Source organism: Cnephaeus nilssonii (genome assembly GCF_951640355.1).
Source record: "Cnephaeus nilssonii genome assembly, chromosome: 5".
Lineage (NCBI taxonomy): Eukaryota > Metazoa > Chordata > Mammalia > Chiroptera > Vespertilionidae > Cnephaeus > Cnephaeus nilssonii.
The window spans coordinates 106,013,225-106,031,849 of record NC_137076.1 but is presented as its reverse complement, the minus strand read 5'-3'; the positions used below and the strand labels follow the sequence as shown (position 1 = coordinate 106,031,849).

The following is an 18,625-nucleotide window of genomic DNA, read 5'->3' as shown; positions in this document are numbered from 1 at the left end:
CCCGGAGCAGCCCAGATTCCTAGCGCATGACTGGGTCTCAGCTAGAGGGCAGCTCCTACCGCCACCACTCCCAGAGGTCCTCCTGGCTCCGTGAGCACTGTTTGTGCATCAGGACCTGATGGGAAAGTGTCAGAGGAAATGAGTGACAGATCTGCTTTGGTCAACTAGCTTATTAGCAAGTCCCCTGGTTGGCGAATGTGGTGCCCCTCTGGCCAGGCCCACATGCAGCCTGGCCTGGCGGGTTTTCATTGGTGCCTCAGAGCTACCAAATCCAGAAGTTCTGGGGCATTCAAGTACTAAGTACCATGGCTGTGATGGGGACAGGCAAAACGCCCCAGCACTACAGCTGGGCCTAATCACGGGAAGGCTGGGGTTTCTCCATCTTGGGTAGCTCTGCATTTGACTAAACAAAAATTTAAAAATTTTAAGTTAAAAGTTGAAATTTATATAATATTTTCATAATTTATATTGCTTAAGATTCTCCTTTGGATAAGCATTACATGCTACTTAAGAGCAGGTACTTTATAAAATACAAATGTGGTCTCAGCTACATGCAGGTACAGAAAGCCAGTCCTGAAAGCACAGACTACCCCTTATTCTGGCTATTTCAAAAATAATCAGAATATTTAAAAAATGATACAGTAAGGATTAGAACCAAGTTTACTGCTCTTTGGACAAAATAGGAAGAAAATACTTTAAATGATTGAGTTGGTCACTCAATTTATCTTCTTAAAGACAGAAATGTGCAAAACCAACTATGTGAAATTGAGAAAATGCATTGATTTGCTAAAGTAGAATACGTTTAAAATCAGGCACCCTCCGGTGAAGCGTCATGACAGTTACAGGCTGCACCACACCTATGACTTCACACGTGAGAACATAAAAAGATCCAGGAGAAGCCTTTGGCCATCTTTTCATCCGATGATTGGTGCTGATCGATCGTTTGTCACTGTTGGTCGGAGTTTCACAGTAGCAAAGGGGTTTTCTCCACTGTGGGGGAAGGAAAAACAAAGTCGGCAGAAATACCTTAAGATGGGAATTGTATTTTTTTGGTTAATGCTCACCTGATGATTCCCACCCACCCCCGCCCCGCCTTGATGTGGAAGGGAGAGAGAAATGTCGATGTGAGAGAGAGACATTGATTAGTTGCCTCTGCACACACCCTGAACGGGCCAGGATTGAGCCTGCAACCCAGGTACGTGCCCTTAACCAGAAATAGAACCCGAAACCCTTCGGTGCATTGACCGATGCTGTAAGCACTCGGCAACACCGGGCAGGGAACGTGATTTTAAATGAACTAAATACAAACTGTTGTTCTTGCTCTGTAGTTAGATACCGTGTGTACATTCTGAGCAGCATTTTTCTGATGTGAAGTTTCACTGCGGCAGTTCTCCAGTCCGCCTCTTACAGAACTACCCGAAGTTGGAGCGCTTTGGACCCAGGAGAGCCCAGCTCTCTGCAGTCCTCTGTGGAAGGGGGTCAGGTGGGACAGCCATCTGAGACGGCCTGGATTACTGTGTTGCCAAGCACAGCCTGTGATCAGGATCCACCCTCTGGATCTGGGCAGATGCCTCCCTGGACTGTGATGAGAGCAAGGGGGCTGCATTCTCTTGACCCCACAGGCCTGAGGCTGTTTTCAGGATCAGGCAAGGCCGTCCCAGGGACACTGCAGGCCACTCGCCAACAGGGAGGGCCATGTGCAGCTCAGAGGGCTTATGGGGAGAGTTCACGTACCTGAGGAAAGGATGCTTTGCAGTCCCGTTTGTGTTATTCTGTGGAAAGATGAAGTTTATGGAATTAAGGCTCATGAAATTAAGACTTTTAAACAAGACCTGAAGGTAAAGGCATCTAAAACACAAGGGACTGTTGAAAGCTAAGAATATTTAAAGGTGCCCTGGAGTCTCCATTCATTAGAGACTGTCTAGCTATGTAAATTCACTTAAAAGATTAACAGGAAGGACAGACATTTTAAAAGACAGTGAGGGGCCTGCCCCGCGTTGGGCCATCTCACACTCAGAGGGAGAATAGGCCTGCGGCTCCTTGCCCACAGCCTGTTGCAGGTGCAAAACTTGTGAGTGCAGGCGGCTCTTTGGGAGCTCGGTCCTGAATGGAGCCATGGGAAAACTGCGTGAAAATGAAACGTCGGTGGGTTTTGGTGCCACAGACTGGTGCCCAGTGCCCCCCAGAGATCTTGCAGGAAGTTGCACAAAGGGAAGAGAAGAGAAGGACGTGTAAACACTGGCTTTGTCTTCAGGAACCACCAGAGCCTGCAGGTGCCTGGCAGGCCTCACCTCCCAGGGACTTGGGGTCTCCCAGTGTGGCCAGGGACCAGGGGCCTCCTTTCCTTCATTCCATAAAGCTTACAGGCCAAGAATCAGCTTTGAACCTGCTCTGGCTGTTCTAGGAAAGCACTGCTGTGAGGTTACTCAGATGCCGCCCAGGAGAGGGCAGTGTGCCACTGTCTGACCAAGGGGCTGCCAGACCAGACCTGACTGAAAGCTCCCAGGACTCCCCGTGGTCAGGGCACAGACCTCTGAACACTGACTACAGCTCCTCGCACTCCCCGCTGCCAGCCAGCTGGGGTTTGAAGGCCATGCCTCGCCAAAGCCCATGCCAGGGCTCCTTCGGAGGCCTCTACTGGGTTTTGGACCTACTGACTCCCAAGGCAGAGGGTTAGGGACACTGGGATTCAGACCTGCACCTGCTGTCAATGGGCCTCTGAGGACCCACATCTTGACCTTGAACCTCGGGACCAGCCAGCTCATCCTGATGGCGGCCCCAGCACCAGGAGGCAGAGTCCTGGCTCTCTCCTCACTGAAGCACATCCTAGCAGGGCTTTAAATGGACTCTTCCCTCAGGGCATGCAGCCCCAGAGCAAGCCCTCCTGGGGCAGCGCTCACATTCTGTGATTTAGGGATAAAACTACACCAGGACGCGTGTCACGGAGTGCTCAAACATACTGCCGAACAGAAAGAAAGCCAGAACGGAGGTATAGGGTCCCACGTGAAAAGGTCCCTGGGGTCAGGAGGAAGGGCAGCTGAGTCCTCTTGGCCTGGGAAGTGCACTTCCTGCCAAACCAGAGTCCCCAGGCTCGGCCTCCACGTGACACACTGGAAACCACATCCTCCCGCCTTTCCTCAGGGTGGGACAGTGTGGCTCTCCGTGTGTGTCACGTCTGAGGAGGGTTCTGCCCTGAACCGGAAACAACACCGGGGAGCAGCCCAACTGTCCTCAAGGCACACCCTGCGGGCTTGTTCCCAGAGGGCCTCACCCCCAGGGAGCTTCAGAACGAGTTCAGCCACCTGTGTCACCTGGGTGCTTAGCCACAGCATTGGAGAGGAACAGCACAGTCCATCCCGGGAAGAAAAGTGACAACGTGTGCTAAGGAGGGCGCAATGACCTAAGGCAGTGGTCGGCAAACTGCGGCTCGCGAGCTACATGCAGCTCTTTGGCCCCTTGAGTTTTTAGCAAAGGCCAGCTTAAGAGTACCCTAATTAATAACAATGTACCTACCTGTAATATAGTTTAAGTTTAAAAAATTTGGCTCTCAAAAGAAATTTTTTTTTAAAATATATTTTATTGATTTTTTTACAGAGAGGAAGAGAGAGGGATAGAGAGTTAGAAACATCGATGAGAGAGAAACATCGATCAGCTGCCTCTTGCACACCCCCTACTGGGGATGTGCCCGCAACCAAGGTACATGCCCTTGACCGGAATCGAACCTGGGACCCTTGAGTCCGCAGGCCGACGCTCTATCCACTGAGCCAAACCGGTTTCGGCTCAAAAGAAATTTCAATTTTACTGTTGATATTTGGCTCTGGTGACTAATGAGTTTGCCGACCACTGCCCTAAGACGACAGCCTGAAACCATCCAGTGCCGGGCCATGGTCTGGTTCTGGTGCTACCTACACCTGCTGCTTGTGAAAAGTCACTGTGCACTTTTCTTCCTATGGTATTCCTCAATGTCTGCCTTCAAGAGGACAGTTTCAAAGGTTTCCCCTTTCACATCTGCCAAGTCTGCACTGTCCCCAAACCTGCCTCCTCCCTTCCCCCTGCAGTGGGAAGGCACATCCAGGCCGGCCGGCCGGCACCGCCCTCCTTCCTCCAGTGAGGAGAGCTCACGCTAGATCCCGCTGTCTGCAGAACCGCCTCCCCACCTCACACCTGAGCACAGCCCCATTCCCCTTACTGGTTGACGCTGGAGCCCCGTGAGGGGTGTCTGTCCTGCCTGCTGCCCCAAAGCTCCCATCCGAGCGTGACCCTCCACTGGCTCCCTGAGGCCGAGCAGTGGGGTTTGGGGTCTCCTGGCCTCTGCACCCCCTACCCCCACCCCCCAGTCACCCGGCAAATGCTGCCTTGTCCTGCAGGAACACCAAGGTCTCTGCTGGCCTCTCCTGTGCCCTGTGTCCCTGGACCTGACCGGTCCTGCATGGCTCCTGCAAGCCTAGGTGCTGCCTCCTTGTCCCTGTCCCCTCAGGACACGCACAGTGCGGACACACGGCGTGAGCTCAGACCAGGTCTGTGGACCTAAAGCGTTCGAGGTCCCGCAGTCAACGGGCAGAACTGCTCCTGTGCAGGGCATGTCCTCTGAGGCAGTGGTGTGCGCCCTATCTCATGCTTTCCCTCGGACCTCCAAAGCAAGGCTCTGAGCACCGACCAGTCTGTTGGGCTGGGCCGCCACCCCTGACCTTGTAGGTGCAGCCTGTTGCGTGTCTGTGTCCCCTCTTGGCAGCCAGCACAGTGCCGGTCCAGAGTGCACTCGACAGGAGATTACCAAGGCACGAAACCAGATGCCGACAGGTCAGGCATGTCCTGAGGGGAGAGGAGTGGCTGTCCAGGGGACACAAGGACAGGGAAGGCCTTGTGACTGCACAGCAAGACAACCCATACCAGCTGACCACGGCCAAGCAGGAATCGGCCAAGTGGGGCACATCGTGATTTCCCCACAAAAGAACCCAAACCCAAGTCCACCTTGAGTGGGCTCTTGCTGACGCACATGGCATCCATTCCACCCAATTTCTGCTGGAATGTCCCTCACAGGCCCACCTGCCTTGAAGGGGACCAGGTGGTCCCAGCTTACAAGTGATCCTGGTCACCTCCGGCCACCAGCACAGCCCGTTTCCCAGATGGGAGGCAGACACTCGGGCAAGGGATCTGTGTGGCCCCCAGGCAGGGTGAGGCAGGCCCCTCACCGCAGAAGGCAGGGCTGGTGGCGAGAGACAGCCTGAGGGCATCTTTGGTGCCTGCCCTCTCTGTCCTGCTGCTCCCTGGAAACAGCCTCCCCTCATCTGAGGCCACGGAGGTGAGCTGTCACCTGCACACAAGCACACCTGACCCTGGTGTTAAATGTCACAGCGGATGCCAGTGCTCAGCTGCGGCCGGACTTCCTTCCCAGTTCACAACCTCCAATCTAGTTCAACCCCTCCACTCAAACGGGGGACACGGAAGCCTGGCCAGGGAAAGACCGCTCCTGGGGTCACAGGCTCTGAAACCAGGGGCCGCTCCCTGGAGTGGAGGGCGGATGCCAACAAGGCGGCTCGCAGGGCCGCGCAGGCTCCTTCGGGTCAGCAGACGTGCACTTGGAAACGCAGGCCGGCCAAGTTCAACAGCCTTTTAAAGCCTCATTATCTGATTAAAGCGGCGGCCACTACAGCCCAGCCCTGCCCCCCCGATCACAGGGCAGCCTCGCGGCTGTCTAGGTCAGGGGTGCAGGAACGTTCCACCCCCGGTATCGGGCGTGAAGTGGACTCAGCCTAAATGTCCTGGTGTTAAAACTACAGTAACTGACAGTAACTGGCAGCTGCCTGGATAGAAACTACGAAGAACCGTGTTTTGCCCGCTCCCATGGACCCAGCCTTGGCTGACAGAGAAGAACATACTCTCCCCAACATCATCAGCTGGATAAGCATTCTGGTTTAGGAAAGAAACTACCAGTCCAGCTGGCGGAAGAAGTTTTGATACAAAATTCCAGGACCATGTCCCCGCCCTCAAGGGCCTGGGCAGGGGTCAGCCGTGGTATGTGCTTCTCGAGCACCATGCTCTTAGGACTTTAACCGGACACCGTCTGTTCTGTGCGATCTATACCTGACTGCTCAGCATGGGGGCCCCTAGTCATATGTGACCAGATTAAAAGTAAACAAATTTAAAATAGGAAACCCCATTCCTTAGCTGCACCACCCACTTTCCGGGTGCTCGGCTGCCCCGGGCCCCATGGCTACTATTCTGGGCAGTGCAGTTCTGGAATGTTCGTCTGCTCCGTAATTCTCCACTATAATGTACTGAAGAAGCACGTCTCGTCTTTTCTGCTCGGACACACGGAAGATTGGAGCCTGTGCCTCCTGCTGTTGCTAAGAGGCTGTTAAAGCCAGGTGTTCCCACCTCCCCTGAGGTCATGTGGGAGCAGAACCGGTTCCTGCCCGCCCCCAGCTGATTCCTGGAACTGCCACCACCTGGGGAGGCTGTCTGACTGGCTGAAGGGATCAGCAGAGGCAATGTGAGGGTGTGTTGGAGACAGAGTTTCGTTTTTATTCTTCTGCAGTTTGCACAGGATCATGAAGTATCACTTCAGAGATGCTAGTGACAGAAACATGAGCCAGTCCTTGAACTTCCCTGTGCACTTGTGACACGCCCTCTGCTTGCTCTGGATCAGTGCCCTCTCCATTCCGAGGTCAGACGCACTCCGTCTGACATTAGGAACAGTGACCGTCCTGGAGTCACGGCCAGCAGCGCCTCAAGCCCTACGGCCTTGGCTGACTTTCTCTAAAGTCGACTCCTCTTTTCTTGTGACCGATAAAATGGAGTTTCCAATACCCCCAGATCAGAAAAATAATACAGCAGCTTGTCAGCACCTCATAAACAGTCCACAGTACTTGTCTCACCGACAGTGTTCTGATGGGAGACACTGGTCAGAACTGCGTTTCCCAGTCTGCTCTGGGACCTCAGAAAGCTGCTGTCACTTTTCTGGGCCTTAACAAGGCCCCGCAATACCTCCCGGGATGTCAGTAAGTGGGCCCACGCCCAGGAGGCGCTGAGGGCGGAGGGTGTGGAGGCGCTATCCACAGGCTGGCACCAGGGCACCCTGTGGTCCCAGGCCAGCAGCTCGCTGGAGCCCGGGCAGTGCTGGGATCCCACCGTGTGTGGGTGCTGGGGAGGGAGAAACATCTCCTCCATCTCTGAATATGCTTACCTATGTCCATCTCACAGGAAATAAAATGAAAAGTTAACAGTAGTTATCTAATTATAGATAACTAAAATTTTCAATACTTAGTGTATGTTTCCCAAAATTTCTACCCAAACAGAAATTCTATGGGTTATTTTTATAAGCAGAAAAAGTGTTACTTTCAAAAGTATTTTAAATACGGTATAATGATTAGACATTTTAATTTTTGCAAACTTGGACTTGGCTCTTCAGCCACAACCGGCAGCTGTGACTGCCAGGCAGGTGTAAAAAATATTCAGCACGGGTTTGCTGACTTAGAGTAGCAGGGGATGGATAAAGGTTAACTCAGGAGTTCATCCTTATCTGTCTCAAGAGTGGCATCACCCGTCAGTTTATCTGCAGACTTCACACAAACTGCACCGCAAAGCCATTTCTATGTTGAACAGTTTGACATCATAAACTATACAAATACCCCATGAAAGAGAACTTTTCATCTGCTTAGCAAATGTGGGAAGAGGGTCTCTCAAATTGCAGGCACTTGGAAAACCACAGATAGCTTTGTTTTTCCTGAATACAGTCATGCTTGCAGGGCCCTGACTATTTTTAATTATTCAGAACCTTGGTCCAAAACAATTTTTTTCTAGTAGTTAAATGAGTACCTTAATTTCAGATAAGAATGTTTTTCCTTTATAACGTCAGCATGTTAAAGATCTGGAGCTCTAAATTACATAAATTATTTTTTTTTTAAAAAAGCCTCCAAAATATGTAAATGTGAGTAAACCAGACCTGCTCCCAGAGTTCCGACAAAACTGGTTTCTCTGTGTAGGCTACACCAGTTAGTCACCGGGCCTGCCAGTTCTCACCTGTCACTACCTCTTGTCCCCCTCCCGTCTGCACGGAGCCTCCTCTCCCCATGACCGCCCGCCTCCGGCCCACCTCCGGCTCCAGAGCACCCTCGGATGGAGGGAGGACAGCGTGCAGCCCACGCTCCTGGCTCGGTGCTCCATTCCTGGCCTGTCTCCTACCGCCTCTCGGTCCACCGCCCCACACAGCACCCAGCCACCCAAGTTCCCAGAACGCACGCCTGAAGGCCTTGTGTTTGGTCAGACCTCGTCCTTTGAATGTAGCTCAAATGCCTGCCCCCAAGATGCTGCCTCTGATGCTTCCCAGGAGCCGGAGTCCTGCCACCACCTGTCACCTCTCCCCCTTCATACACACAATAAACACCTGTCACCTCTCCCCCTTCATACACACAATAAACACCTGTCACCTCTCCACCTTTATACACACAATAAACACCTGTCACCTCTCCACCTTCACACACACAATAAACACCTGTCACCTCTCCACCTTCACACACACAATAAACACCTGTCACCTCTCCACCTTCACACACACAATAAACACCTGTCACCTCTCCACCTTCACACACACAATAAACACCTGTCACCTCTCCACCTTCACACACACAATAAACACCTGTCACCTCTCCACCTTCACACACACAATAAACACCTGTCACCTCTCCACCTTCACACACAATAAACACCTGTCACCTCTCCACCTTCACACACACAATAAACACCTGTCACCTCTCCACCTTCACACACAATAAACACCTGTCACCTCTCCACCTTCACACACACAATAAACACCTGTCACCTCTCCCCCTTCATACACACAATAAACACCTGTCACCTCTCCACCTTCATACACACAATAAACACCTGTCACCTCTCCACCTTCACACACACAATAAACACCTGTCACCTCTCCACCTTCACACACACAATAAACACCTGTCACCTCTCCACCTTCACACACACAATAAACACCTGTCACCTCTCCACCTTCACACACACAATAAACACCTGTCACCTCTCCACCTTCACACACAATAAACACCTGTCACCTCTCCACCTTCACACACACAATAAACACCTGTCACCTCTCCACCTTCACACACACAATAAACACCTGTCACCTCTCCACCTTCACACACACAATAAACACCTGTCACCTCTCCACCTTCACACACACAATAAACACCTGTCACCTCTCCACCTTCACACACAATAAACACCTGTCACCTCTCCACCTTCACACACACAATAAACACCTGTCACCTCTCCACCTTCACACACAATAAACACCTGTCACCTCTCCACCTTCACACACACAATAAACACCTGTCACCTCTCCACCTTTATACACACAATAAACACCTGTCACCTCTCCACCTTCACACACAATAAACACCTGTCACCTCTCCACCTTCACACACACAATAAACACCTGTCACCTCTCCACCTTCACACACAATAAACACCTGTCACCTCTCCACCTTCACACACACAATAAACACCTGTCACCTCTCCACCTTTATACACACAATAAACACCTGTCACCTCTCCACCTTCACACACACAATAAATACCTGTCACCTCTCCACCTTCATACACACAATAAACACCTGTCACCTCTCCACCTTCACACACACAATAAACACCTGTCACCTCTCCACCTTCATACACACAATAAACACCTGTCACCTCTCCACCTTCATACACACAATAAACACCTGTCACCTCTCCACCTTCACACACACAATAAACACCTGTCACCTCTCCACCTTCACACACACAATAAATACCTGTCACCTCTCCACCTTCACACACACAATAAACACCTGTCACCTCTCCACCTTCACACACACAATAAACACCTGTCACCTCTCCACCTTCACACACACAATAAACACCTGTCACCTCTCCACCTTCACACACACAATAAACACCTGTCACCTCTCCACCTTCACACACACAATAAACACCTGTTCACTGGACTCAACTGCTGGGCTGGTCTCACTCCTGTTCGCCTCCCCAGGGCCCGGCCCAGGGCCTGGACCACTGTAAGCCACCAGTGGTGCCCAGTGGAGGAGCTCTAGGGCAAAGGTCCCCGCACGCGACCCAGAGCCCTCCCTGCAGGGCGCCTTCCTTCACCAACGGTCTTGATGATGTTTAGAAAGAAGTCTGTTTGGGCACAGTAGTCAGATGCTGTAGTAATTTTTGTTGCCAAAGTTGTAAATATGACCTCACTGTAGGTATCGACTATACCGGCTTGCGTGATAAACTCGCCTTTTTGTGGAAGGTTTCCGTAATCATTAAGAGCCCAACAACATTCATTGTTCTAACAGCTGTAAAGTCGGTGACAACTGAGGTCCCCATTGGAACCCACACAAGCAGGGCTTTCTCATGAGAGAGCTGGGGCTTTAAAATGTTCTTTTTAAATGAAACCAAAGACTACAGGCTGCGAAATGAAAGTCGGAAAAAGCCTCTAGCCTGCAAGACAGTCAGCCTGCCCGAGGGACCAGGGAGCGCTGGCCTCACAGCACCAGGTGGGGGCAGTGCCTCCTCTTCGATTCCCGGGGAAAGTGAAGGACGGCTGCTAGTTCTTCCTCGAATGTGGGTAGACCTGCCGCCACGCCATCAGGGGCAGGGCTTTGGTGAGAGACGTCAGATCACTGATGGCGTGTGGAAGGGAGAGGGCGTGTCGGGAGACAGAGGCTGGGAGCAGGCAGGGAGGGTGAACTGAGGACCCTGCATGGTCCCGGGGGGAAGGGCAGAGGCTTCCCTGTGGAACTGACCCAGAGGAGGCGAGGTCACCGCAGAGCCCCACCCGGCCCTCAGGAGGAAGCTGTGAGCCTCCAGCTCTGCAGCTCAAGGGGGGGCAGGCACCACAGGGTGGGCACTGTTCACCCGCCTCAGCTTACTGGGCAGTCTCGCCCTTCCAAGGCAGCATTCCTTATGGACAGTCTGTACGGATGAGCCAACAAAGAGGTTTAAAAATAAGTTAGACCTCATTTGAAGTCCAAATGCTAAATAATGACTGTCATTATTGACTCTATTGGTATTTAAAAATGTGATCTTTCAATTTATCCAATTCAATGTAGTAAGAACTACATCAATGCTTTCTTCATCCACCTTTATCCACATGGTAAATATGCTGAGAAGTAAAACATGCTATCATTTTCTAAAATTGGCAGCTGTCTGCATTGGCTAAAATGCCAGTGTTTTTATTTGTAATTCCAGCACTATGATTTTGGGGCAAGATTCTTTTTACCTTAAAAGGCATCATACAACCTTAATAAAGTAACGGAGTAGGTGGTCATTATCAATGGCTGCTAATAGCATAAGAAGAGGGACATTCGGACACGTGCCTCCGGACGGACTAGCCACGGCCAATGAAATGCTCTAGCAAAATAAAATAAGCTAACAAAACAACAGCAGGCTCTAATCAAGGCTGGAAAGAGAGGAGGAAGGGGAACGTGGGCAAGGACACCATGTGGCGACAATCGGGAAAACCCAGATTGGGACAGACACCTGCAGGACTACAACTTGCTTCTACCCGTAAGTTCCAGGAAGAACAGACGGGGGATTTGTAGATAGACAAACACTTGTCATGAGACTCAGTGACCAACTGTAACACATGGAGCTGACCTGGATCCAGATTCAAACAAATATATTGTCAAATTTTTCATGAGACAATCAGAAACTTGAAGTGACTGGTTGATGATACTCGGGAATTACTGTCAGTTTTTAAAGATATGACCATTGGTGCTGTGGTCATTTTTTTTTTAAAAAAGGACCTTTAAGATACTTATAGGTGAAATGATAGGGGGTTTGGCATTAGCTTCAAATTGATCTGGGAGTGGGGGAGAGATGAATACAAGCTAGGTAGATGGATTGGCTATTGGATTAGGTTGTTAGGTCACTGGGTTATTCTTTTCACTTTCATGTGTGCTTGAATTTTCCTTTAAGGAAAAGTTGAAAACCAAACACAACCGGAAGGCGCTAGAGACCCACCGGTCACACCAGACCAACCTGGACCCTGAGTTTTGGGACGTGCAGCTGTAAAAGTTTTTTTCCCTTTAAGCAAAAGGAATTTTTATATTTTTAGGAATGCTTTAAGGTCATTTCCAAATAGTTTGGATATTGTTTTAAAACGTACTAGGGCCTTTAATAAAATAGCATTTGATATCTTTGCCCTTTCATTTCAAGCAATAGCTCCCTCCATGCCGACAGAATGGAATAGCTCCATTTTCAACAGCCACATGTCCTCCTTTTGAATAGTTTTTGGAGTTAGCTATTTGGGGTAATTTGGAATGAAAAAGCTGCAAACAATATACAGTGCAGTGAGCTTATCAAAGAAGAGAAGCTGGACAAAGATGTAGATGAATGAGCTTTCAAAGCCTTGCATTTCCTGGACCAGAACAGGTCACTGCAGCCTGGGAAGTGGCAAGCATGTTCCAGACACCTGAAGGCTCACACAAAACATGGCCATTTTTAGGAGGGATCCCAGTTCAGAGGGCCCACCTATGCCCCATTCACAGGTGAACAGACCACCATTAGTGGTGGAGATGGGGACAGAGCTGAGACCCCCTCTCCCCGGCCCCGGCCATGAGAAGCAGGGAGATGGCTTCACACGCACCACAGAAAGGACCACACACTAACTGGACGAGAACTAAAAAGCACCCACTATGTGGGTTATCGGCAGCGCCCTGGGGGTGTTTCTGGGAGGAAGGCTGGGTGCCAGGCCACCTGCAACCTTGGGCACAAGCTCAGCCCACTGACCTCCACACGCCCTCCCCGGGCTCCTCCCGCTTCCCTGGGCTTCAGCAGAGCAGCTGCATGTTGCTGGAGAAACAGCCACACTGACTGCTTTCAAGTTAAATCTTGACCCCAGACTGTCACTGAGCCGTTAGCACTGGCCCTGCATGCCTACTGCTCTTCTAAAGCATGTTCCCGTGCTTACTCTTCAAAACAGGTTTTCTTTTTCCAAACTTGCCCACCCCGACCCGCGATGATGGTACTTCACCACTGAGCGCACGGACACCGTCACCGGGCGCTCCCAGCCTGCCCGCCCAGCTGCACCTGCTCAGCCACCTCCTGTTCTCCATCCCTCCTCCTCCTCCTCCTCCTCTGCTGTCTAATCTACACTGAAAAAAGTAAGGGGAACAAGAAGCCCCTCGATTCTCCGGCACCCTGGACTCCGCCTTCCTGCTCTGCTCCTCGAAGATGCTGAGGATGTGCCCTCCTCGGGGTTGTAAACTTTCTACTCCTGCCGGGAAGCTCCTCTTGATCCCTGTAGGGCGGGCTCCTTGCTGTTCAGGTGTCGGCTTAGATGTCACCCCTCAGAAGTCCTCTGCTGTTGCTATTCACGTGCCACCCAGATCCCCCCTTCAGGACTGAGGGACAGACCCTGGGCTGCAGGGATGCTGCTGGCACATGGTCCTCTGCTCATGACCTCCAGAGCCCACCCCGGCCCGTCACTCAGAAGACACCGTTGCCAAAGGAATGACAGCTGTCTGCTGACTTTCTTACGGGCGGCTCAGCATGAAAGTAACGCACACACCATTTCTGCACAGCACTTCCTGAGGACGTAGGGAGTAGGTTGCCACTTTTAACCTTAACCTTCCTTCAGAAAACAATGTGGAAATGGAAGAAAATGCAGAAAACAGCGATTAAGAGATGCACGGACTGCAGCCACGACCAAAAGGAAGGAGAGACTAAAACCTGAGACAGTCTGGCAAACTAGGGACTTACAGGTCACTTACAGGTACATAAAAATGAAGAGACTGGAGTCAGCAGGTGGAAAGGCTGGGTGACAGAGAAGGGGACCGAGAGGAGCGAGGAGAAGGTCCTGCCCCCACACCCCAGAGACTGTCCCCCACACCCCAGAACCTGACCCCCACCCCCCAGAAACTGCCACTTAGGACTTGGGCACACGAGACGTTATGTACAGCTCTACTCACGAGAGGCGTGGTCTCTGGTCCGGACGCCGGGGCTTTAAAGGTGGACGTGGGCTTGGGAACATCTGCTCTCTTGTCCGCGGCCGCTCGCGTGGACAAGCACTCCAGGTAATCGGGAGGGGGGATGGGGACGGCAGCACAGCTCTTCTCCGACAAGTCCACGGTGCTCATGCTCCTCACGGGTGCAGGGCTAACGGCCGGAGTTAGAGAACCAGTTAGATTAGGTCCTCCCACCAGATCCCAACACTCAAAATCGCCGTGATCAGAACGACAACAGAATCGTCATAAAGGCCTCGGTAGGAGGAGGTCACACACACACAGTATCATAGTTATTATCTGGATCGGAGTGCAGATTTACGGGTTACTGGGATAGAGGTGCCAAGGGAAGCCCATTGGTGTAACAGAAACCATGGCAGTAGACACGGCCCAGGAAGGAGAGAAGGAAAAAGGACGGAGGACGGCCCCTGAGGAACGCCTATGTTTAACCAATGGATGGGGGAGTGGCCTGTGAGGAGAGGGAGAAGGATGGTGAGGTGCAAGGACAATGGAGGGCCAGGTCCGGAAACCCGGGCAGGGAGCGTTACAGAAAAGGTGTCCCCCAGTGTTGCAGGCTGCTCAGGAAGGTCAAGAGGGAAAGGTGGTCCTAGTTGGTTTGGCTCAGTGGGTAAAGTATCCACCCTCAGACTGAAGGGTCCCGGGTTCGATTCCAGCCAAGGGCGCATACCTCAGTTGCAGGCCCTTGATCCCTGGTTCCTAGTCAAGGCTTGTGTGGGAGGCAACCAATCGATGGTTCTCTCTGTCTCTCCCCCTCCCTTTCACCTCTACAAATCAATGGAAAAATACCCTTGGATAAGGATTAACAAAAACAAAGAGGGAAAAGAGGGATGCAGCCAGTGTGGGTGGGGTATTGGGAGTGGTCCTAGAGGGCTGATGGGGTAGGCCTGGGCGGGGAAACTTCACGGCGGACAGTCAGTAAAGCCCGCGGACACAGAAGTCACTAGGGAAGAGTGTGAGCAGCCGTCTGCTGCTCAGTCCCCACGACCTGGTTTCCCACAAATCCAGACAGAATTCTGATCCGCCTGGAAACAGCAGGTTGAGTGCCCTGTCACTGGGCCATGTGAGCCCGGCCAGTCTTACCTCGGCGAGGGCACACTCACTGCCTCCTGCGCGTTCTCTTCCAGCAGCCTCGTGTACGACGACGGGAACCAGCCCCTCCTGCACGGGCGGAGAGAGAGACGCTGTGGGTTGGCAGCGGACGTGTGAACACACTGAGGACCTCTCACCCATCACACAATGTGTGCTTCACATACAGTGTTCCTTTTATTTGGATTCCCTTTTAATCCCCCTGCCCCTTCCTGGTTTTGTTTAATAGATGAGTAATCTACACAGAAAACCATTTGTGTGCTGAGTCTCAAAGTACATCTGATATGCAGATTATCCTTGAGAAATCCAAAGTCACGTGTTTTGTTCTGAAAAAACAAGAGAATACTTAAACCTATTTTCAGAGGCGACGCCTATGATCTAATGATTATTATTGTGTCAAACTGATCTATCCATGCACACATGCAGAAAACAGCCTGGGACAGAACAGCTCTGGTTAATAACTAAACCAGCAGTCGCCAACTGGCGACCCACGGACCACTGGCTGTGAGGTCCGAAAGGCTGGCGACTGCTGAACTAAACCACAACCACAGCTAAACTAGGACCATAACGTTGGCTAAAATGCTAGTATGTCTACAAGGACCATGTGCGCTCACAGGAGAGATGGCAGCTCTCTGCGGCGCTGGGCTCTGGCTCCTGAGCGGACGCTCCCACCCGAGACTTACGCTTTGGAGGTGTCGTGCTCTCCGTAAAGCCAGCCATCTTTCTCCTCAGCAACGAGCAGCGTGATGACGTCTCCCTGCGCGAAGCCAAGCTGGTTGGTGCCAGCGGTGTGCGGGAAGATGGTTTTCACTTTCTGCCTTTTCATCATGTTCAGTCCCGTTGCAACAGACACCGATCGCTGTAAACTGGGATCCTCCGAAGAAGCTGAAGAGGACACAGTGGTGATGGCTTTTCCAAGAACGACAATCGGGCCACTTCCAGCACAAAGCCCAGGCGTGTTCTACCGCCACACCCTTCCCTTTGCCGGAGGGACGGGCTACAGGGGACTGCAAGGAGGCCCCTCATGCAGACGGAGAGGCTAAAGCAGGGCCTGCCGAGCTTCCCGCACTCCCGCCTCAATCAGGCCGGCTCTCAGAGGCAGGCCGCCCACCACCAAACGTGCCGTTGCTTCCCTTCCCTGTTCTCAATACGAACCACAGGCCGTGGGAGGCCTCAACTCTCACCCAACTGCCCACGACCTGGGCCAGAGACAAGGAGAGACTGGAACTGCTGCCGTGAGGACGAGCACCTTCACTGAGCCCTTCACAGCCTCTGGGGTTGGCCCGGGCAGAGCCAGGAACCAGCTGCGGGCGGCCTGGCTCCACAGCCCAAACCGCACTCCGTGGAGCAGCATGCTGTGCAATTTGTGTCTCAATTCAAATACCGCCTGATATTTACACTCAAAACAAAAATTGGAATGGAGATTTTTTTCTTTTTAGGTATTTTTTCCAGTCAAATTTTGCTAGCCCATTATTTAAAACAATGTAAGATCTCTCTCTGCTTTATTCTTTAGTCTTACTAATTACTCTGTAAACTCTGCTAGCTTCTCACACGCGCTCTCCAGTTACCCCAGTGGTGCTAAACCCACTAGCAATGTTATTTCCTTTTACCAAAAAGAATCAAAGAATCATTTGAATGACTGGGATGCACACAGCATTATCTATTTTAACTTTACATGGTATATAACTTATAGTCCTTCCTTCAAAGGCAAATGGTTGCAGACCACTATGTCCCCAGATGCCGTTCGGAAAATCTCATCTCTTCCCCAACAGCCACATGTGCGCTAACCCAGGGTCTCTCTAGCACACAGCTCGACTGCCACGACTTTCACACCCAGCGGCCCATGAGACCCAGAGACGGGCTAGCTGCTGCAAGTCTCCAGGGTCCTGGGTGCCAGCCTGCTGCAGGCAGAGCCGAGTCTGACCAAAGCCTTCCGAAATGTCTGCAAACAACTGGTCCCAATTTACTGCAATACAGTCAACAGAGCTCTGAACTTTCAGCAGTAGAACCACATATCCAGAAGGCCTGGGGTGATGTTTGATGATGGAAATCACTGATAATTCAAACTGAGCCTACGGGTAAGATCAACAACCATAATTTTGTTACGTGAACCTTTATAGTCTTATTGAAAAAAAGAAATTTTATTACAATTGCCACCCAATACAATTGCCACCTCTGTACATCATCTTATTTCAAAAATAACCTTTCAATAGCATATTTACTCCTGTAAACATCAGTCGGTACACAGAATTAGTATGTGTCAGAAAAGGTGTCACGTATAACATGTCTCCTGGTTTTTCCATAAACCCAGACCTGTGTTTGCTCTGAGGTGTAAGTTCCTCAGTGTTGGACATGTGCCATATACATGCTTATTCACCACTACCTCAAGATGCATTTATCCAAAATATTTATTTTAAAATTTTAGACAGGTATTTTAAAGAAATACCTTACCTGAATTCTGTGCAGCTGTCGCTGGGTTATTGAACATATCAATCAAAGGGCTGGTGATCACTCTGCCTGAAGGAGCTGGGGGCACCTTGGGTGGATACTTAGAAAGGGTGTCATAGTCTTTCCCAGCCTGTGGAAAAGTCTTCATTAGCTTAATAGTAGTTTAACATAGCAATGGAATTACAGTTTTCCAGGGCTGTTTCATATTACATGCTCTAAATTCCAAATTTCCCCAAAGTTCCCTTAGTTGTAGGGCAATACCCCATTTTGAATTATTTAAATATTTTTTTCATTTTTTGTCTTTAAAAAAACAAAACCATTATCTTTAAAAACAAAACAAAAACAAAGCAGGCACTGCCCATACTCTCGCCCCCTGGTGACCACTAATCTACTTTCCTTCTGTGGATTTCAGGCTCCCTCGTAAGTGCTACTTGGCCAGAGGAGTCTACATCTGAAACAATTTCCCACAGAACTTTTGAGTGCTTTGCTCCATTCATTTCTTTTTTTAAAAAAAAATGTTTTTATTGATTTTTGAGAGAGAGGAAGAGAGAAACATTGAGAGAGAAACATCATGGACTAGCTGTCTCCTGCACACCCCCTACTGGGAATCAAGCCCCAAACCCGGGCATGTGCCCTGATGGGGAAATCTGGTCTACATAGGTTTCTCTTTACTTTGTAAATAACCTGTTTTTCCCCTCCCGAGAGGTTTTCCGAATTTTCTCTTTATCCCTAACATTCTGCAATTTTATCGAGGTTTTGGTCATTTCTGCGCATCCAGGATCGGCCTAGCTGCCACGTGAGAGACCAGGCGGGAGGCTGCTGCGGTCAGAGCTGCGCAGGGCTGAGGGGCTGGACTGGGACATGCTCTGAAGATGGAGGCGTTAGGATTGGCCTATGGACTGACAGTGGCATAAGCGAACAAGAGGAAGGCGTCGCCGCTTTGGGCCTGAGCTACTGGAAGGACGACACTGCCATTCACTGGGTGGGGAAGGCTGTGGAGAGGCAGCTTTGGAATGAGAATGTCAGTCACTGGTTCTGGACAAGCTGAATTTGAGATCCCCATT

General features: G+C 51.0%; 1 protein-coding gene across 1 annotated transcript in view; it reads right to left on the bottom strand.

The window, feature by feature from the left end:
* Positions 1 to 637: 637 nt before the first annotated feature.
* The window catches only part of BAIAP2L1 (BAR/IMD domain containing adaptor protein 2 like 1), a 75,278-nt gene continuing 57,290 nt past the window's right edge, over positions 638 to 18,625 (bottom strand). Inside the window, exons 9-14 of the mRNA XM_079770779.1 lie at positions 17,565 to 17,691; positions 15,797 to 15,998; positions 15,108 to 15,185; positions 13,974 to 14,160; positions 1,735 to 1,772; positions 638 to 990 (exon numbers count right to left, since the gene is read on the bottom strand). Of these exons, the coding sequence (XP_079626905.1) occupies positions 915 to 990; positions 1,735 to 1,772; positions 13,974 to 14,160; positions 15,108 to 15,185; positions 15,797 to 15,998; positions 17,565 to 17,691 (708 nt within the window). The 3' untranslated portion in view covers positions 638 to 914. The remainder of the gene's footprint in view (positions 991 to 1,734; positions 1,773 to 13,973; positions 14,161 to 15,107; positions 15,186 to 15,796; positions 15,999 to 17,564; positions 17,692 to 18,625) is intronic.